We start from the raw sequence: 22,614 nt of genomic DNA, 5'->3' as shown, positions 1-22,614 counted from the left end.
CAAAATATGACAGCCAAAATTTATATTTTGTCCTACAACATTGCTATTAAAAACATCTTAATGATATTCAATTTAAAGTTTTGAAGCATTGAATTAATTAGATTAATAATCAATAAGTTCTACAGCTGGGAAGGCAGAGGTCATGCAAACAGAAATTTATCAAGAAAGCAGAAATAAAGCTTTTTTGCAGTGTGCAAAATTAACTTTTGTGTCCATCAGATAAATGGCTAGTGAATGTTCAAATTTTACCAGCCACTCAATAGATTACCATTGTTTTTTGGCTGGTGAGTGAAGCAAATCTACCAGCCACTTGCATATTTTACCAGCATTTGGCTAGTGGCTGGTGCTAATTTTGTGCCCTGCTTTTTGTCTACAATAAACTTACAGGATTATAATGTCCAAATGGTATTACCTTTGGTTATAGCCAGAATCTTTGCGATGTAGGTACCATTCACCAAGAACGGCGACTCTCTGTCTGGTACCTTGTTGAGTTTAATCTCAGCTGTTTCTTTATCGATGGTAAACCAGTTGTCTGGATCGTAGGCTTTGGCATAACTGGAGCACAACAAATGTGTAAGAAAAGCAACAACAAACTATTTAACCAAAAGTAGTGATTTGGTTATTCACTTTTTTGAAGAAAGTGAAAGTTGCAGGAGATGATTAGCTAAGCTTAGCATAAATACTGGTAACAGCTTGCCTGGCTCTGTCCAAAGTTCAAAAATACATCTACCGGCACCTCTAAAGCTCACCAATTGACACAATGTAGCTGTTTCCCCCTGCTTCAAGTTTCCCAGATGCTAAGATAATTTCCATCTGGTTCAAGCTACATACTGCACAGATAGGAGAGCGGTACTGATCATTTCTAACTCTAAGCAAGAAGGCAAATAGGCCTATTTCCAAGAATGTTGAACTATCCCTTCAGATAGTTGCTATTTCTTGCCATGCAAGCAGTATAGTTCTAAAGATGGCAACATCAGTCAGTTGGTCATCCACTTTGCAGACAATGTATCATAATGACCTAATGACCCTGGTGGTGCTAAATGGCTCTGGGTGAAATGTCTCACCAACCTCTATGGTACAGACATTCCTGTCCCTCTGAGGGTGAGGGTGATCCCTTGACTTTTCATCTTGTGCCATTAAGAGGTTGATAGTTTTGGTTTTGAGAGAAATGTCTTGAAAACTATTGGATCATTGTCATCAGGTCAAAATTTCAATTTGTCTGATACTGGTTTATGACCAAATACTTGCAAAACTAATTAACATTCCCATCAGCCTGAGCTGTACTGTGTGTTTCTGGCTAATTAGTAAATGTTAGCATCTTAACACGCTAAACTATCATTTCCAATCAGTATGTCAAAATTGTGAACATGTTAGCATTTAGCTCAAAGCTCCACTGCACAGCCTCACACAGTGTGGCTGTTTACTGATCTTGTTTAAAGTTGTGTCAATTCAAGCTTGACTAACCTGACATCTTCTGCTGTTTCTCCTGTGTCTGGATCAACAGCGGCAAACACTGTGATCACACCATCCTCTGGTACTTCATCTGGATCCTCTGATACAGGAACATTCTTGGTGTCTGGTACAAATGCTGGACTCTCTGGCATATTGTTCACTGCAATCTTAATGGTGTAGCTTTTCAGCGGTGCCTTTGGCTTTGTTTCTGGTTTGACACCTGGCTTCAGTCCAGTGCCAGCTCCAGGGCCAAGCCCTGCTTCAGGCTTCAGTCCTGCTTCCAACCCAGCATCCCCCCCTCCGTCCAGGTCAGCATCAAGGCCCACATCTACACCTAAATTAACACCTGTATCCAGTCCTACCCCTGCACCCACACCGGCTCCAGCACCAGCTCCAGCACCAGCTCCAGCACCAGCTCCAGCACCAGCTCCAGCTGAGACAGGATCACCTTCTCCAGCCTGAACATCTACATCCATCAGTACAGGACCACCCTTCACAAAAGGAGCTACATTTTCAATCAGCAGGCCAAGCTCAAGAGTCTGCATTTTTTCAAAATCCACGGGCTGTTTGGACAGATTGAGAGAGAAGACAGCAAGAAATAAAAAGCAACAAACTAATGTTAGGAACGTACCCAACACATGTTACAGTCATTAAAATTGGAGCAGAAATTAAAATGCATTCACATTCAAGGTCACATCGCACAAGTATGAATACCTTGATCAGCTTCAGGATGCCCTCATTGGTTTCTTTGTCTGTCTCAATGGAGAAGAGCTTATCCTCATTTCCTTCAGCAATAGTGAAGACAGTGAGCCAGTTGTCTGAGTGTTCGAGGTCTTTGTCCACAGCTTTGATTCTCATCACAACTACATCAGCGACATTTTCATCCACTGAGCCAGTGTGCTGCAAACACAACAAGATTCAACAAGATATGTTAGTTGGTTAATCACCAAAATATAATTGTGGTGAGAAGTACAGTAATGTGTGAGAGTGTTCTAGGTAGGATATAGTTTCTTTCTTTTTACACCATACAAAAATTCTACAGTGTACAAGGAACATGATGCTTCCACTATGAACTGGCATCAAATCCATTCATATACAAAATGTGTACACCTCTTGAAATTTTGCCCCATTTGTTATTATACAAAAAATATTTCAAATGATTTAAATTATCCACCAGGTTTACACATCAAAATCAGTTTACTTATCAGGAGTACCACTTATCCTGTGAAAACAGTTGTATTGGCTCTGAAGTGGCGTGTTTGCCTTTATTGGACAACTAAGTGAGGGAACTTTGTCAAGCCTCTGAAAATAACCTGGTGATGTCATCAGGCTTGGGTTTTGTGACTGATTTACAACAGAAAAGTGTGTGTTTGGGGTTTGAGTTTAAAAAATGTCGGTATTTACTAGGTCGGCATGGTTTGACAAAAGATGCCAAGTTGCATTATGGCAATCGTAGGATCCAAGGGAACTTGACCCATACTAAAAGTCAGGATACAGTACTGCCTTGATTTTCACCATTCTTTCCTTAATCTGTCTCCTGAATCCCCCAATTTCAATAAATTGCCTTCCTTAAACTTTGAGACATATTTAATTACTAAAAATTTGGTTTTAGTGACTTCAATTTAAATAAAAAAGGAGGAGAGATGGATTATGATTGTTAGGTGCATACATGTTTTACAATGCAAAATTGAGTCAAAAATCTTGCAAATGATCCTTTGTATTGATCATTGATATGAAAATCACCACATAGATGAGATGAAGCTGTTCTAGTGATAGCCATTGCTAATGTAATTTGTTCCACCTGTCTGTCTGCTGTGATGAAGGCCTATTAAACGAACACTCTGGCACTACATTTAATTAAAGCCCACCCAGGAAGTAACAAGAGAAAACATAAGAAAAAAAGAGATAGGACAAAGGAAATTAAGCAGGGTTGCTTTATGTTGCACATCATATCACTGTCTCATTTCCTGAGCAACAAACTCAGTTCTGTTTGCTGGACTGTGACCACAATGTGTGTATGTGTGTGTACTGTATGTAGTATTCCTCACGTCTGATTTTTCCAAAGTGGGAATATTGTCATTGATATCCAAGACCTTGATCTCCACAGTTCCTGTCCCTGTTAGCCCCTCTGGTGCCCCTCCCATATCAGTACCCTTTATAACCAGTTTGTAGAAGTCATACGTCTGTCAGAAAAAAACACAAACAACAAAACAGCAAAACCATGAATTACTCACGCATCCTTCTATCATTGGGGATATGTGTAGGTGCTGTGTATGTGTTGACAGAAGCTAATTAGATTAGGTGTCAGTTAAGTTCAAGAACAGTGTAGGATTGGCTATTTTACATGGTGAGAAAATACCATGTGCTGCTGTAAAACTTTCTTTGATTTCAGAGAACGTTTTGCTCCATTTTTTGCTATGCCATAGTTCAACTTGTGAAAATATGTGATTAGCTGATCATTTACTGTCATCTAAGAGTGTACTTAAAGGAAAGTGCTGACTCCCATCCTTCTTAAAGTGAGATGTTCAGTGGTTCAAATTTTCAATGAATAGAAGAGATGAGAGAGTATTTACACAAACAATGAGCAATAATTACTCCCCATAAATTGAATGACTGATAGATCTGAGTGTTAAGTTTTGAATAGCCTTACCTCTCTGTCCAGTGTGGGCTCTTTGACAAACAGTTTGCCTGTCTTTTTGTCTATAGTGAACATGTGACCCGAGCCTTCTGGCTCTTGACTGATGATGCTATAGGCCAATTCAGAATTTTCTGTCCCATCTTGGTCGTCATCTTTCCCTGTGATCTGCATAACAAAGGCTCCTACAGTGGATCACAACAGGGCAAAAACATTTCAGCAGAGTCTTAACCTGTTCAGACCTAGTATTCAGACACAGTATATCCAGATTGTGTTTAAATCTAGAAAGACAGACTACAGTTACAACATTGATGAAAGTGTTACTGGAATTCATTTTATCTTAAGGACCTGCATCTTTCTCTCTGAAACAGCAGCCAAATAAGTGTGTACATCTACTAAATCATCTTGGAAGCTTTGAGTAGCTTAGAAATCACTTTTCATCAAGAACAACACACATGCTATTGATATCTTTTCAATGAATGATTGATAAATTGCTTTACTTCAATTCAATTCAATTCAATTCAATTCAATTCAATTTTATTTATATAGCGCCAAATCATAACAGAAGTTATCTCAGGGCACTTTTCACATAGAGCAGGTCTAGACTGTACTCTTTAATTTACAGAGACCCAACATTCTCCCATCAACAAGCACCTGGGGACAGCGGCAAGGAAAATTGCAACAATGGTGTTTGGATTAGCTGCACTTTTACCCATTTGAACATCATTGCATGCATTTTCTGATAAGAAGAGTCATGTCTGCCAATGCAAAAACATAAAAGAATGAAATGTGCTATTCATTAATGCAGGTTTATTACAGTTTTTATTGAAATGTAGGACATTAATCTTTATCATTTGACAAATGGTCAGACTGCAGAATTGTCCCACACAAAGCAAACATTTCGTCACCCTCCACACTAGTGAAAAAGTCTGTTATCACAAACATTTGGATTTCTCCATTGTTAAGGTCTATGAGTACCTTTTTTGCTTGCTTCAGTGACGGTGCCACTGTGCAGTTCAAAATAAGGAGGGTTGTCATTCTCATCCAGGACCATGACAGTCAGCGGGATGTCTTCCTCTGCTGTAGTCCCATTTTTGTATTTAGCAATTCCTGTTATCTGCATGAAATACATGAAGAGATGGGGCATGGCTATTGATTTTTTTAGATATAAAGAAGTAATACGGAGACACTGTTACACATTAATGTTTTAGACACAAAAACACCTTATGAAACTTTGACAAAAAAATCTCATTTCAGTGTCCACTTAGTAGTTTTCTTCCAGAGCTTTCAGCTTCTTCTCATGGTAATGATCAGCAGATAGAGTTTGTTTGGAGGAAATCTAATAATTTGAACTCCATGACAACTAAGCAAACTCTGTCCACTGATGAAGGCCATGAGATGCAGCTGTAGAAATCCAGTAAGTGGACCTTGCGTCAAGACTTTTTTGACCTTAAAAATCCTATTTCTAAGTTTCATGAATAAACCCTCAAGCTCAACTGGAAGTGACTAACTAACAAACAAATAGTAACCACCAACCTCACTGATCCTTCAGCTCTATCTTTCCACATGCACTGTCCTCCTCAATTGGCTATTTCCATTGGCCCTTGTTTGGTGGAGCTACTTTGTTCTCAGAATGATGAATATAAAACAATATGCCTGTCAAGCCCCTAACTCTGACATATTTATATACTTGCTGTAGGTGTGAGCTACCCTCACTTTGTTACAGTGTTTATTTGGTTGACAAGAGGAACTTCATGTACACCTCTAACATACTCATACCACATTAAAGTATAAGTTCACATTGTTTCAAGTCCATTGTAAAACAAAGCTCACATACCCATTTGTACATTGAATGAGTTATGGGTCGCAGTAGCCTGCTGTCCATAACAGCTGTCAAGAGATCCCTTCCCGACAGGATTCCAATGTAAGAGACAGAATTCACAGTTCTTGTTCTGTGAAATAATGCATTCTGAAGTTCAGCTGAAGGCTTCAGCACTCTGAGTTAGTCAAGTGGGTACCTTTTAGAGTTACCACCTTTTGAGTACAAAATTCTCTCTTTGTGTTTCCTCGCTAAACTGTGGTGGAGGGATAGGAGCACAAAGATGGAATATCATACTTAAGACTAACTTTGGAAGATTTCAACTTCATTTGGCTAAGTGAGACAGATGAAGCCTCAGATTAGCTTTGGCTTCACTTAAGAATAATTTTTGGGAAGAAAGACTGTGTGTTTTGTCTCTGATCTCTTACATTGGAATCCCCTTAAGATGGGATCTCTTTACAGCCAGTATCGACAGAAGGAACGATTACAGCTACCAATTACCATCTGAAACATTTGTCACCAGAATTATATGTCAAAAATTGAATGTTGTTTTTGAAGAGGCACAGCTTTTTAGTATTGTACTTCCATAACATTGGGGAAATCTCAAGAGGTTTATTAAAAAAAAGCTGCCTCTTGAAGATAAGTCTGAGGAAGGAGCTTAGTGACATTCAACAAAACCATGTGACAGAAGAGTGTGTTACACCTGAACCCATTCTCCCAGTTTACTTCAACAGTTTTCACCCAGTACAGTACAAGGCTTGGTAGTCATTTAAAGAAAGACTTACATTGAAGTATGGGTATTCCTCCCGGTCTATAATACCAGTGATGCGTACAAACCCGGTGTCATGGTCCACTACAAAGAGGTTATAAGGTGGCCTGTCAGCACCTGGTCCAGAGAGAAAATACTCCACCTTGGCATCTGCATCTTTATCAGAACGAATCTAATAACAGAACACAGACAGAGAATTAAGGTTTATGTGAATTAGGATTATTGCTTATATATATTAAGACTAAATATGAGTATGAGTATTCTTGGTAAATATGTGTTCTCACAAATACAAACCAATTTGATTTAAATTGTAAAATTTGATAGAGATCTACAAAAATTTCACTACATAATGCAGCAACAGAATTTTAAGCTCATTGATGTATTTGACTGTTGACTACTCTCCCAAAGTTAGGACTCAAAATCACATTTGGCATTTATAATGACACAGATCTAAAAAATCTAGCCTTGTAACTTTAATGCTAAACTAAGCTAATTGACTCCCACCTCTAGCTACATGATTAACACACAAACATAGGAGTGATAGATTTTCTCATCTAACTCTCAGCAAGACAGAGCACATTTTGATCTTGGCTGTCTATAACCTTAAGTTGGAACATTTGCCACACATACATTACATTCATGGACAGATTATGAAACAATAGGCCTCTGGGCACATACAGTAGGTGTAGCTTCCAGCTACATTATTGCAGCTAACCATAATTTATAGAAATTTAGAATCTGTACTGGCAAGTTGGCAATATTGTAGGTCTCATATTAGGATCAAAAAGAGACATCCTAACTTTTGACTGAGCTCTATGACTGTCACACAACAGTCACAGAGTCTCTTGCTTAGGGGCGCTTTGACTACTTTGGCCCCGGGGCCAATGCCTGCTAGGCCCATTTGGTCAACAATTAAAAAAAGAGTACTGCATGTTTTTTAGCTGTAGTAAAGAAACATGGAGCATTTTTGCTAGCAAGAGGCTGGTCTAAAATGAGTCACAGTCAGGCCATGTACTCTGACAAAATGGGCGTTCATGATATGCTACTTTCATCCCAACTTCACTTCTTATCACAGCAGGTGACACAAAACTTCACCTGGTTCAAACTGGACTGGCTGGTTATTTTGTTTTGTTTTGTTTGGGACTTTCACACCCATCAAACACTTTGGGAGTAAATCGACCAAATTCCCTATAGGTGTATTGCTTGATTCACTGAACCAGTTCTTTGTTTGATGTTTTTAAGAGCTGAAGCTCATCCATCATGGCACTTTGGCAGCTTTCAAGGATGTCAGTTTTGTGTTGGGTACATATTATGATACTACAGTTTATTAATTATGGGTAATAAAATTTTGATTGTCAGAAGCCTTACCTTGGCAATGAATTTCCTGTCAGTGTAGTCTGTGTTTTCACGCAGCTTGGCATTTATAATGACACAGATCTAAAAAATCTAGCCTTGTAACTTTAATGCTAAACTAAGCTAATTGACTCCCACCTCTAGCTACATGATTAACACACAAACATAGGAGTGATAGATTTTCTCATCTAACTCTCAGCAAGACAGAAAATAAGCACATTTTGATCTTGGCTGTCTATAACCTTAAGTTGGAACATTTGCCACACATACAGTACATTCATGGACAGATTATGAAACAATAAGCCTCTGGGCACATACAGTAGGTGTAGCTTCCAGCTACATTATAGCAGCTAATTATAAAGTGCTGCTGTTGGTTAAAAAAAAACAACAACTTAGACTGTGTTTTGCTCACACTGGAGCTGAAAAGAGACTGTCCAAATCCTTTAAAAAATATCCTGCCACAGCAGATCCCCAATGACACTCTCTCCTCTCTATGGGCTCTATGCAAAATATTTTAGGAAACCATCACAAGAAACCTGAGGTGAGGGTTATGTTTTCTCAAAGCAAAGCAATCCTTCACTTCAGTAAAATACTAAATCCTGCTCTGTGCAGCTACATTATATGGTAAAAAAATAAATAAAAATGTAATAAAAATTTATAGAAATTTAGAATCTGTACTGGCAAATTGGCAATATTGTAGGTCTCATATGAGGATCAAAAAGAGACATCCTAACTTTTGACTGAGTTCTATGACTGTCACACAACAGTCACAGAGTCTCTTGCTTAGGGGCGCTTTGACTACTTTGGCCCCGGGGCCTGTGCCTGCTAAGCCCATTCGGTCAACAATTAAAAAAAGAGTACTGCATGTTTTTTAGCTGTAGTAAAGAAACATGGAGCACTGGACTGGCTGGTTATTTTGTTTTGTTTTGTTTGGGACTTTCACACCCATCAAACACTTTGGGAGTACACTGACCAAATTCCCTATAGGTGTATTGCTTGATTCACTGAACCAGTTCTTTGTTTGATGTTTTTAAGAGCTGAAGCTCATCCATCATGGCGCTTTGGCAGCTTTCAAGGATGTCAGTTTTGTGTTGGGTACATATTATGATACTACAGTTTATTAATTATGGGTAATAAAATTTTGATTGTCAGAAGCCTTACCTTGGCAATGAATTTGCTGTTGGTGTAGTCTGTGTTTTCACGCAGCTTGGAAGGAGGAAGGATCCACTCTCTCTTCTTTCTCCTCAGTGTCTGTGGCTTCTTTGCTCCAGCCTCAGCACTGAGCATCTGTAGGAGGACAACCGCTTGTTCTTTAATTGTGTTAACTAAACTTTGATTCTTAAGGAAAATAAGAGACAGACTCCCTGGATTCCTAAGTTTGTAAGAGCAGACCCACGGCCTGCAGAACTGACCTTTGTAACCTTCTAAGTGGGGGTTTGATCAGTGATGTTCAACAGACTCAGAAAGACCTCCTCATAAACCATTTCGATAAATTGAATTACAACACGAACTAAAAGCATGAAATGACCCTAAAGGCCACTTGGACCGGAGTAAAACAACTCCCCCCTTATAGATGGAAGACAGACTTTCTTATCACCAAAGCCATAAACTAATCCACATTCCTGAGGACTTTGAGAAGCCCCTTTCAAATCTGAGGCAAACCTGAAATTCATGTAAATTAAATGTCTAATCATTATGTAACTCATATATATCATGTTATTTGTCATGTAAATACAAGAAGAACAGTATAACTTTCATAAGTGTATGACTATCTACTAAAGAGATATAAAACTTAAATTGTATTATCCTTTATACTAACAGGTAACAATACTGCTCCTCAATTGACAAGAGTTAAATTCCCTTAAGTGAAGAGTTAATGAATGTTTGATAACCATGTATTTATATTTTAATTGTTTAACCTGTGATCTATTAACCTCATAGACAATCATATTTTAGTAGTTAAATTAGACAAGTAGTTTGGTTGAAAGAATGAAGTTTCTAAAATAATAGGAATGTAAAGATAATATTTGAAGGATTTGAGTTCAAAGTTTCTTTTATTGTTAAACAATACTCACATTGAATGCTTTTATACTATGAAGTAAGTTATGTCAACTTAAATTTAATATGTTTCTGAAAGTAATCTAATCACATAAGTGTTGCCTAACTTTATTTCCTTGCGCTACAGTATGAAACTTTATTTCAATAGATGGTTTAAGTTGTGTAAATAGTTTGAGAAAGTTGAATCAATGAAGGTTATATGCTTAGACATCATGAAGTGTTAATATGAAGGTTAATGTTTGTTATTAGAAGAACTGACATCATGAATCATGTAAACTGCTTAACTGTTTTCTTGAATGGTTTCACAAATATGATACAAGCTGACAGGACTGTTATTAATCAGAAATATCATGAATGCTTGGACATTATGAAAAGTGTGTTACAGCTTTAATGTGAAATAACAGGCAACAGTGACTTGAAGTGTGAGTTTTTGCATGTTAAAACTCAGAATTAGATTTCACCAAATTCCTTTACTTCAGGAGACGCAGGCTGCAAAGCACCGGCCTCTCTTTTATTTGTTTCTCAACCAAATATATCCATATTTAACCTTTTATTGCAACAAGTTAATTTGTTTTGTTTCATTAGTAACATTGAGTCTCGTATTTCCACGTGTAGTAATTTAATTTGAAGTAAACACGTACAGTATTTTATTTTGAAGTGGATGCTGCTGAAGACTTGAGCAAAAATAAATAAATAAACTTTGTTCGACACTCAATTTAAGTTACTACAAGCCAACCAAAAGCCTGAATCTGCAACTTAAACTCTTGAGGAAGAAAAAGAAGAAGAAGAAGAACTGCTCTCTGAGAGCAAGACTGCAACCCAGAAGTGAAGCCGGCCTAAAGACTCCAGACTGCCAGAGCAGCCTGAAACGGCCTGATTCTTTACCGGCATTCAACGCCTCTGCATCCACTGAGATGCGCCACAGCCTACAGCTGATAAGGGCTCTTTCACTGCAACACCGCTGGTGATGCTGCGTCAAACAACGCTGGACCTTCCAAGATGACGCCTCTACGATGACGAAACACCTCAACAGTAAGGCATAACATGGCTTTGTGATCAAGAGTTGATGTCGAATAACGTTTAAATTAAAAGAGTTTATTTAGAGAAGTTGAATTAGCTTTCTCCTTAGCATTCCCCAATGTAATACGTTAAGCCTAGAGTCACGCACTTCGAGCCACTCTTGCTGAATAATTTTCTTTATTATTTTTATCATCATTCTCAGGCCTTATTTATTTATTGTTTTCTGTATATTATCTATGCTTTATCATGTATCCTCAAGACATTTAGCTATTAATAAATATCTTCATTTATCCTAAAAGTGTTTGTTTGTGTCTTTGAACTGCAGCAAACAGAGGTCACTGTTTGGGACAAGAACTTACGATTATGAGACTGATTCATAGATTAAACTGAAACTCTCCTAGCACTAACAAATCGTAACCAAAAAAGGAGGTGGTGCCCCCAATAATGAGGTAATTAAAAATAAAGTATTAATACTTCTACAGCATCTGAAACCATATAACAGACATACACTTATGGAGACAGCAGTGAGCAAACAAAGTCCAGTGTGCAGTATATGTTAAGTCTAGATACCTTTTACAATATGCTGGCCTGCTCAAGTTTCAAATCCCTTACTATATCAAGAAAAAGGACTACATTGATTGCTTGTTCAAATGCCAAAATCAACCTATATTTATGTTGACCAGACTTGGATCTCTGCTAGCTGTGCAAATGATGGTGGTTGTATGTCAGAAGCAAAGGTGGAATTAGTGTGACGTCTTGGTCAGAATGGGTGCCTCGAGTGTGTGTGACTGTGTAACACAGGAGACCGCTGTTCACCTACCAACAGTCAGCTATGTCTTCTTGTAACCCTTTCCTAATCTTAATTGAGTAGTTCTTTTTAAACCACAAAATTTCAAGAAATGTTAATGTTTTTGTGCCTAACCTAATCTCACCTAACCTAACCTAACCTAACCTAATCTAACTTAACCTAACCTAACCTAACCTAACCTAACCTAACCTAACCTTATCTAACCTAATCTAACCTGATCTAACCTTAACCTTAACAGTGGTGTCAGATATGGAAAAAGTCTTTAAATCTGCATTAATAGGTCTATTTGACAGCAGACATATTGACAAGTCATAGAGGAAAAATCAAAGCTGCAATTAATAACATTAATTGATTACTGCCTTTCATTTATGTGTCAGTTCAAGGGTCATAACAATCATCGACTGTAGTAAGTACATGTAACTCCAATATTCATTCTGTTTTTAGCTCTGTTTTGGTCTCTATCAGTTCTTAAGACAGTATCTGGCCACTAAATATAAATGAAGATCTAGTTGCTAACTTTGTCTATTAGCTGTTTGGTTGTTTGGTACTGGGAGGGAGTGTACTGTATAGTGAATTGGAAACAAGGTTGATGAGAGAGTTGAGACTAAACCAAAACAGTGAAATTGCAGGTAATGTATATTAAACACGTTAACTTGTACAAAAGACTAAATCAACTAATAATGCAAGTGTGCACAATGTGTTAAAAAAAATTCAAACACCAGTACAAAAATTGTAATTAACTACACTTCATTATAACTTAATAGTGTCTGGAAACATGCACTTATTGCAGTTAAATATATATTGTTGTGCTAAATACCTATCATTAATACAGTAAGTAAGTCAAACATAGCAGTGCATCAATCATGACTGTAATAATTGACTTAAGTTGATTGCAGTGTCAGCTCTTCAAAGAGGTGAGTGAGGTGTGGTCCTGTCATGAATGTTAATATAGCTCTTGTGCGTGTGCAAGAATGATACCAGCACTGAAAGTGAATAATGTTTGGCATTCAGCATGCCTGCACAATGCGTGATAAAAAAATGTTCCTGTGCCAGCATGGGAACTGGAAAAGGGCCCGTGAATTGGGTGCTAAGAGCTTGACCTTTTGACGTGATTCCTTAGCTGTGTTGTGTGACAGCAGGCTACCATCATGTTGGAAGCTGTGGATGTTGTTGTTGGAACTGCTAGTGCTGTCATGTTTAACACTTGGAGTCTCGAGTCTGACAACAGTAAAAAGGCTGATGAGTTGATATTGGTTCAGCACTATGTGTTCAGCTAGGCAGTAAATGTTCCATTATCTCCTTCATTTAACACTGCTTGGGTGTGGTGATCTTAATGTGTTATATAACACTCAGCTGGTAGTGTGGAAGTTTGACTAGTACATTCCCACCTGTGATGTCAAGTGGCAAACTCTGGGCAGGACAAACACACAGAGTATAATAAACTGCAATAAAAGCCAGGAGGATATGCTACTATACAGAATAGCTCTATAGTTATAAAGTCATACTGGCACCACATACCAGTGGTAGGCAAGTAGCAGCCTATGGGCCAAATCTGTCCCTCCAATAAACATATTTGGTCCCCTATTTAAAGCTGAAGTTTTTCCTTTTATCAGACCTTTGACATGACTCTTGATAGATCTACAGTGGATAACAATGTAAACTCAAGGCTCACGTAAATCCCAATAGAAAGAACCTTGTAACATCATATCATTTCAAGAGATGTACAGTTTATATGTTCATTATGGTACATAACACCTGACCAGAACAGATTTGTGTCAATAACAGAGAATGAAGCAGGTCACTGTTTAATTTGTGGGGTAGAAGCTACCAGTTACATTTCTAGTCTCATTTATACTCATGCTTGAGTCTTTTTTTTTTGCCAAAAGAGTATTAGTATAAGCCCCTGTGACTTTGTTACCCCTCACTTACAAATAGAATTATGACCTCTGCTCTTAGATACAACGCTAAAACAGTTTTATAAATCAGTTTTATTTTTTAATGAATTAAAAGAAATAAACAAACCTATTAAAAATGTCTCAAATGACTGCTTAGCAAGCATATTTACTACTGACCAAACACCAGTAGCTGTGCAAGCAAGTTCTCATAGAAAACGTTGAAATTGTTACTTTTAAGTATGAAGTGATTTTTGAAAATGATTTTTGGTTGTTAGTGCTGATTTATTTTAGAATGATTCTGATATTTCTCTGAGCATACTGTACATTCTGAGCATAGCTGTTTGAAGCTCTGTGCTGGTCACACACCGCGATAGGTTCTCAATCCTCACATGTACATGCTGTATATATACTGAAAGAGGTTTTGTTTGCTGTAATCATTCCTCCTATTCATACTGTACTGGTCATTAAGAAAACCCTTCCTAACATGCTTCCAAAATCCACAGTCCTCATTCTGTGTAGACATACATTCCAAATTTATCTTAAATTAACCTCTTAAAATGGCTTTCTGAGTTAGTCAAATCAAGTCTCAAATCTGATGTAATGGAATGATTTATGGATATTCACAAAGGGTCAAATTTTAGAAGAAGGTTGCTTAGCTACCACTCTTTTTTAACCTCATTCCCCCATTACTATCAGTACATACTGCACATTCGATTATTATTATTATTATTATTATTATTATTATTATTATTATTATTATTATTATTATTTTATTTTTATTATTTTTTGGTGGGTGGGGGGTGGGGTAGGGGCTCCACATCTTGTCTTATCTTGTGTTTGAACCTTAAGTTCTCCTCATTAACCATCTTGCTCCTACTTGCTCCTTCTCCTCTTCACCTACCCTGTATTGTCAACAGTATTTTATTATTTTCTCTTCTACTTCCGCTTTGTCTACATGTTACTAATAATAATGAGTAAGTGTACATTTTTCAGACCTGTAGTAGACTTATCATGTCTACTGTAGGTTGAACACAGTCAGTGATGTGACTTCAGCTCCACACTGAAATGTCATCACAGTTTGTGCTGCAAATAATGTTTAAAGCTACCACCAGCCTCAGATGTAAAGGGTGACTGTTAAGACTGTGAGTGATGAGCTGTTGAGATGGGATGGTGAACTTTTCTTTGCTGACACATTTGATCTGAAAAACCTGCTTAAGCTTTACAGTTTTACGTTAGTTTGAGGCTTTCACATTAGTTTTAGGCTATCATTTTTTAGTTGATTGGGGTGCATGTGCCCCTGCTGCTTGATATAGAAACTTGAATGGAAGTTGTCAGCCTACAGAGCATGATAACAAAGACTAACACAGTTTTCAATACAATATCATATGTAACACAACTGTGACTGATGGCTGGGGCTGAAGCAAAATGATTGAAATTGAATGATTGAATTGATGAAAGAAAAAATGATTTCGAGATGATCTAACTTAAATCTAAAGCCGTACTCTATGCAACTTGATAACTAATTAACTTGACATAAGATACAAATATAAATTAAAAAAAAAAACTTAACACCACAGTTAAATCAGTATGAATGAAGTGATCATTTAAAAGAGACTCAAAACTCTGTTAACCTTTCTACTTTGGATAATTTACATGTTTTATTTGTTCAACAGATCAATTATTATTTTGTAATTTTGTCATTCACTTAAGTGTTTGTTACTTCAGCAGGAATGGACTCTGATGGGAAAAACTGTTAAATTATTGTACTTTTATGTGTTTCTTCATTTTTTATGGCTTAAAAATGGTCAAAATTACAAACATTGAGTCTAAAGAATATCAATATCAGCCTTTTAAAAACCTAATATGTGTAACTTCATAAAATACCAATAATCATAAAATACTAATCAGATGCTGTGTTGTGGTACTGAAGAATAAATATAAGCTCCAAATAACATATTTCACCACATAATTTATATTAACAGATTAACAGTATTTGTGTGAAAGAGCACACACGGAGACCCTCCAGTCGAGTCCCTTAGGCACTTTTCCAGTCAGCCCAGCTGAGTAGCAAAGGTAAGCATTTTTTACTGTGAGGACCCTTAAACTGTGGAATGCAGCAGGCTCTTTGCAATACAAAGCTGCTGTATGGTTATTACTCTACCGTTTGGGAGGTAGGGGTATAGACCCTTGCATATTTCTCATCACAAGTCATCAACCACAGAAAGGATGTTAGAGATTATGCAAAATAAAATATGTTTATCAGTAAAATATTAATTAATAACCTGTCCCATCAGCATAATGATTGTATCTGACACACAAGTATAACCAACAGACTATAAAGTTGTTTGTTTGTTTTTTCCTGGATAGATGCTACTCAAATACTGGACAGTAAGCCCCTAAATCTGTGGATTACTGATGTGAGTGTGAGAGCTCAACACCATTGTGTCATCACAGTATACAGTATACAATACTCACTGTATATTTGCTGACATGCTCAATCTACAAGAACCTGTTAAACCTGCCGTTTGAGGAGCAGCTGAAGGACATGAGTAAACTCTGGGGAAAAACTAAATAAATGAACTGGGGTAGTTAGTATTGTTTTTTTTAAGAAGAAACTCTATAAATACATTTTTATACAGGATGAAACATGCTTAGAGGGTCCACAGATCCAATAATAATAATAAATAATGATAATAATAGTTATAGTAATAATAATAATAATAATAATAATAATAATAATAATTTATTCTGCTGCAAATAAACCTGTTTGTAGGTGTGTTTCTTCTATATTGTACCTCTGGTTACAGCAGCATGAGACATTTTATGAGCTCAAAAGCTCATAAATCAGCCTGGTCGCTAGAATAAAACGGCACTGTAAGTTTCTGCAAACCACAGACATGTTGAATATCTACGTTTCAACACATGTAATACATAGCATATTAACATTTCAATAATACGTATCATATCAACATTTCTACAAAACGTATCATATCAACATTTCCAAAATATGTCAACATTTCTAAAGTGACGTAGTTCACATGCGATCTATATGGGCTGACTTACTTATTAGGAGGAGGAGGGGTCGATGGATGGTTAGGAAGTTTATGTTGAAAGTTGGAAGCACGGTTCAAGACCACCTTGAAACCAATGCCCGCTTCCCGTTTCAACCGACCCGTTTTTATCAAGACGTCGGGACATTTGCAGCCGTTTTTATTTTATTTTTTATTTTATTTTAACCCAGACCATGATCATTCCCTAATTCTAACCAAGTGGTCTTTGTGCCTAAACCTAACCAGACCTTAACCACAGTGACGTCACATCATAAAACATCATTATTCAATGGATAATGGTTAACACTGAAACGTAGACATTCAACGTAGTGGTTTGCAGAAACGTTCAACGCCAACATTTTGTTCTGGTAATTGGGTTGCATAAACATGAACAAAAGTTGTTTACATTCTTTGAAACACATTTAATTATCTTTTTTTTATCATTTAAAAATCAAATTTGTGATTTTGGGCTACATACAAACTGACTTGAATATGTGGTATGTCAACATTAATAGATGGAAAATTCTGTTCTGTGCAAGTACATCCTCGGATATGGTGCCGCAATACTAAAACAACAGTTTTGTTCAGGCATGCCTCAGACAGCAGCTCCATTGTAATTGTGGTTTAATTAGGCTGCCATTATTTGAAACAAGCTGACATTCTCTGATTGCTGCACAAGCTGTAATTACATGCATTATTTAATGATACAATACTGAATGGTATACATATGAATATTTGGAAGCTGTAACTGAAAATACTTTTCTTTTCCTCTGTGCATGATTTTTGATCTTATATGACTTTGAAAAAGTTGAGCAACCATAAATCCACTTAAGCATTCTTTATCATGCTCAGTAATTACATTTATTAAAGAGCAGCTCTAGTCCACTGGGAGAAAAAAACAATCCCTTTCCTGTAACTAAGGGCTCTCTCATCGCCTGCAGCATGTTCCACTGTGTCAAGGTGAAAGTTATGAGTAGCTTCAGAGTAAATACTCACCAAGGTCAGTGCTAACAGCAGCAGCAGTCCCCCTTCTGCAAGGGAGAGCCGAGCCATGTCTGCAGGGATGCCACACTATGCACCAAGCTAGATAAGTGTCTCGCTGTCCATTCTGGGCGTACAGCCCTTACCTTACCTTAAATAATTTCAGTTAAAGACACACCTATGTCAGCCTCATCCTCCTCCCTTCAGATCTGCAACCACTTCTCGATGTACAGCCCCCTCCTCCCCTCTCCCATCCTCTCTCCCTCCCTCTCCCTATAACTTCAACAGTCACATGCGTGCATGTTTCTCAAAGGTGTGTCCTCTTGCTGCTATATAGTTTGAAGAGTTACAGCAAGGCCTCAGGGCTCAACAGTGCCTCTGCTTCACCTGACCAAACAATCACACTGACAGGTAAAGCACAATGTAAAAACATGCCAACTAAGTGAAACTCTCAAATCATTAAGGAAATAATCTACTGATTTCTCTAATATTTGATCTGTTTGCAATGCCTGTTGGTTTTTCACAGTGCTGATTCAATCTATAGTCTGTGCAGCATTGCAATAATGTAAAGTTGACTCTTCCTCTTCTTCCTTGCTTGCCTCGCTCATTGCAGGGACCAAAGGCAGCTCAATAAAGCCTTGTGGAGACAGACATGCCACACCCCTGAAAAGGCCTTATCTCAGCTAGAAAATCACAGCTTTGACAAGTGCTTTGTAAAGACAACACAAAACAAGAGTGGAAACTTAAGTGAAACCACATTGTTTTTTGAATTCATGTCTTTAAGTTTTCTGTCTTGAAACACTGCTTCACACACTTTTTGGTTAAAAAATGTTTAGCTGAACTTATGGTAAACAGTGTCTCACTCACTGAGTTCCTCACTACAACACCTCCTGGTTCGTCAACAATCCTCTCTCCTTCCTCTGTTTCATGTCCTTGTGCTTGACCTCTACCACTTTTATCCCTCTCATGCACTCACTGAGCCATGTCTGTGTTTTTCAGAGTGACTTGGCTTTATTACATATATTAATTTATTTTTTTCTCCTGTTTTTCATAAGTTTTCTAATTTTATCACAACTATTTATAATTATTAACATTCTTAAAGCCCCCCTTTATTCCAAAAATGTGTTTTGCTTCTTGTTCTTTCACTGTGATGTTGTTCTCTTCTCTGTGCAGGATGATGTATGTGTTTGAAAGTTTGTTTTCACATCTGCTGAAGGGGATTGTAATGTTAGACAGACAAAACAAAATTAATGTTGTGTTCTGACCTTCCCAAATTCTAAATTGCCACTCTTAGTAGAACCTGTATCAAGCAAGTCTATTAATACAAATACATTAATATCTGTTTTCATGACAAGTTCACAGACAGAATCAAATTATTAAGTCTCCTCAGTTACTCACAGGACCAGGTAATAATACAAATAAATAAAATGATAATGAGACATATGAACCAGCTATAAAGTCTAAGTTACTATTCAGCTTAAACAGTCCTACTTAGAATAGTTATCCTAGTTTATAACTTGAGATCATGCAGGGTTTCCACAGGTTGCAAAAAGTCTTAATAAAGAGAGCGAAAATGTAAGGCTTCAAATTGTATTCAATATCTAAAATACTATTTTAAGGAGTGTAAAATTTGATTTTTTAGAAATAGTCTGAATATGTAAAAAAAAAAAAAGCATAGTTTGGAGAGCATTTTGACAGTTTCATGGCTCAGATTCTTCTCTCTTTCCTGCACCATTACTGAAGAACACCTGAACTACTGCTTAATTTACTGCTTTCTGACACTTCTTTATACCTTCGACCAAAAACAGGACTATTTGGTTCTTTGTCAAATATTTTAAGGTTCAAAACAATTTGACACAGAATTCCTCTTTTGTTTTCTTGTCGCTGCAACATTCAAAACAAGTATTTCATAGCGTAATGGTCTTAATCTGTGTGACAGGTGGTGGTAAAATTCTTCATTGTCACTGTATGTACTGTTATAACTCAAGTAACACATCAGACTGTAGACCCTTTAGATTTACATTTTGCAAAGAAATCTTTGTATTTCATTATGAAATGATGTGATATCCCACATTCATGCAGCTGTTGACCACCATTAAATAATGTACTATACATTATATTAATACTGTTTTGATGTTGCCTTGTCTTTATTTTTTTACAGTGTGTGTACAGATTACAGTACCGGTTTTACCTGTAACGTATAGGCCAGGTGAGCGGGCCCTTTTTAAACTGAAGCACAAGTTCCTTAAAAACCTTAAGGGCTGTCCTATAAATCTTGTGTCACTCATGCATCCAATATTTACTGTTTGCCAAAGTTTTTATGTTTTTCAAATTCAGTAAAAACAACAAAAAGCAGCTGTCTATGCTGTGATGGGCTCTGTGGATTTTCCTTCCAACATTTTGTAGCAAATATCCAAAAACATGATGTGTGTTAAAAAGGATTATCCTCCTCTAACATAATTCCTCCAAAAGATATTTCTTATTTTATCCACCAACAAAGGTTTTTGAGCTTGGAAGAAGGTTAATGATATGAATAGGCATCTCTATGTGAAAATGAACAAATTTATTTATTTGCTTTCTTGCTAAGAGTTAAATTTCTCAATCCAGAAGTTACTGCTCCAGGCCAAGATGCCTACACATAATCCCCTGTGAAGAGTTCAGTCTAGACCTGCTCTGTGTGAAAAGTGCCCTGAGATAACTTCTGTTATGATTTGGCGCGGTATAAATAAAACTGTATTGAACTGAATCCCTTGTTATTACAATCCAGTATCTGTACAGATTAAACAAATGAGATATTTGTCAATCAGTGAGTTTTAGAGGTGTTGGTAGGTACATTTTGCTAGCTATTTTGCCAGGCAAACTATTTCCACCCATTTCCAGTCCTTGTACTAAGCTAGGCTGTTGGCTGTAGCTTCATATTTACTGTATATAACATTTATGAGAGTGGTATCAATCTTTTCATCTAGGTCTCAGAAAGAAAACAAATAAGTTTATTACCCAAAATGTCAAAGTATTCCAATGAGAATGAAGAAAGAAATAGATCCATCCATGCCAGAGGTGTGATAATGTTGTCAAAATGTTGTTTTGTATCTTGAGATATTGGAGCAGTAGGTGGTAAGGAGGTATGGAGCAGGGTTTTTTTTAGAGTAGACTATCGTTTTATTTGTCTTGTGTATGCACATGCACACACACATACGGGCAACGTGAGACACACTCTTGCCAGTGGTTTCCCACTATTCCAATGATCTACAGGTGGCTGCAAATCATCAATAACGGCAGGGTAGCGGAAGACTTGTAGTTAGGAAAAAAGGATGTAAACACTGCAGGTTTTAAAATCAAAGCTAGAAACTTGTCACTATTCTGCAAATGTTTTTCTCAAGTGCACATCAAACACTCTCACCTGTTGTTTTATATGTAAGGTCCTACAACTAAACAGACAGACAGACAGAGGGGAAGACAACAGAATAATAACTAAGAATAACTACACATAACACTAAACAGACAACAACTCAATATACAGAACTGTGCAACAGTTCTAGGCTCTTTAGATATTTAGATTCTTATCCATAATGCAATACCTGTCACATCTTGCCTGGACTTTGGGTGTTTTTTGGTCTGGTGTTGTGTTATTTGGGGTCTCCTGGTTTTGCACTTCTGTCTGGTCCTTCGGTTCATGGGGGTTTTCTTGTATCGGTTGGGTGGTGGGTTTTGGAGGACTGCATCATTGGTTTGTTGGGTTGTGTGCTTGGGTTTGTGTTTGTGGTTGGTTTTGGATGGGTTAGTATAGATGGCATTGAGTTTGTTTTCTGGGTTTTTGTTCTGTTTCCCTTGTGTGTTCATGTACTCCTCCACACCTGCCCTGCATTTGGACTCATTAGCCCTGCCCCACTCCCTGTGTGTCCTCAGCCAATCAGCTCCCTGTATGTTCATTCCCCTCTCGAGTTCTCCACCCATCTCCCCACCTGCACCTCATCTCCTTGTTAGTTCAGTTTCTTTAAGTTCTGGTTTTCTGTTCAGTCCTTGTTGGATCGTTTTGTTTCGTTTCTTCTGCTAGTTCTGTTCAGCTCTGTTTGCCTGTCCATGACCATCCACAATTAAAGGAGTTTTTCATCATATCTGCATTCCGGCCTCTGCGATTGGGTCCACTCCTGCTTCCCCGAGTCTGACAATACCATCAGGGAGGCGTCTGATTGGTTCCAAATTTATTCTGTAGCATGACAACAAGCCCAAACAGTTCCTGCAATTCAAGTCAATTCAATCTTATTTATACAGTGCCAAATCATTAGAGACATTATCTCAGGGCACTTTTCACGTAGAGCAGGTCTACACCATACTCTTTATTTTACAGAGACCCACAATTCCCCCATGAGCAGCACTTGGCAACCATGGCAAGGACAAACTCCCCTTTAACTGGAGGAAACGTCAAGCAGAACCAGGCTCTAGCTGGGTAGCCATCTGCCTTGACCAGTAGGGTTGAGAGAGAAAGAGGGAGGGAGGGAGGGAGGGAGGGGGAAAGGGATAGACAGAGAAGAACAATAACAACAACAATAATAACAATAACAATGATAATTGTAATAGAAGTATGACTAATAATAATAATAATAGCAGGGGTGGGTGTCAGGCAGGACCACAGGGGTCCCCACAGCCACAGTCCATGGAAGCCCATGATCCATAACCAGGGGGTCCACGACACTGATCCATAGGAACCTGTGAGTTTCAGCCTCTATCTGAAACAGGACATTTTAGCTCCTGTCCCCCCTCTCAATGAGCCCAC

General features: G+C 37.6%; 1 protein-coding gene across 1 annotated transcript in view; it reads right to left on the bottom strand.

The window, feature by feature from the left end:
- Window positions 1-22,541, bottom strand: part of LOC121900496 — a 32,409-nt gene extending 9,868 nt beyond the window's left edge. Inside the window, exons 1-9 of the mRNA XM_042416894.1 lie at window positions 22,469-22,541; window positions 9,190-9,452; window positions 6,692-6,847; window positions 5,066-5,204; window positions 4,103-4,272; window positions 3,501-3,635; window positions 2,167-2,352; window positions 1,465-2,015; window positions 413-555 (exon numbers count right to left, since the gene is read on the bottom strand). Coding sequence (XP_042272828.1) covers window positions 413-555; window positions 1,465-2,015; window positions 2,167-2,352; window positions 3,501-3,635; window positions 4,103-4,272; window positions 5,066-5,204; window positions 6,692-6,847; window positions 9,190-9,452; window positions 22,469-22,541 — 1,816 coding nt within the window. The remainder of the gene's footprint in view (window positions 1-412; window positions 556-1,464; window positions 2,016-2,166; window positions 2,353-3,500; window positions 3,636-4,102; window positions 4,273-5,065; window positions 5,205-6,691; window positions 6,848-9,189; window positions 9,453-22,468) is intronic.
- Window positions 22,542-22,614: the final 73 nt, after the last annotated feature.

The sequence above is a fragment of the Thunnus maccoyii genome, chromosome 7, assembly GCF_910596095.1.
Source record: "Thunnus maccoyii chromosome 7, fThuMac1.1, whole genome shotgun sequence".
Taxonomy (NCBI): Eukaryota; Metazoa; Chordata; class Actinopteri; order Scombriformes; family Scombridae; genus Thunnus; species Thunnus maccoyii.
Note: the sequence above shows the minus strand (reverse complement) of the source record. Positions and strands in the feature narration are given on the sequence as shown.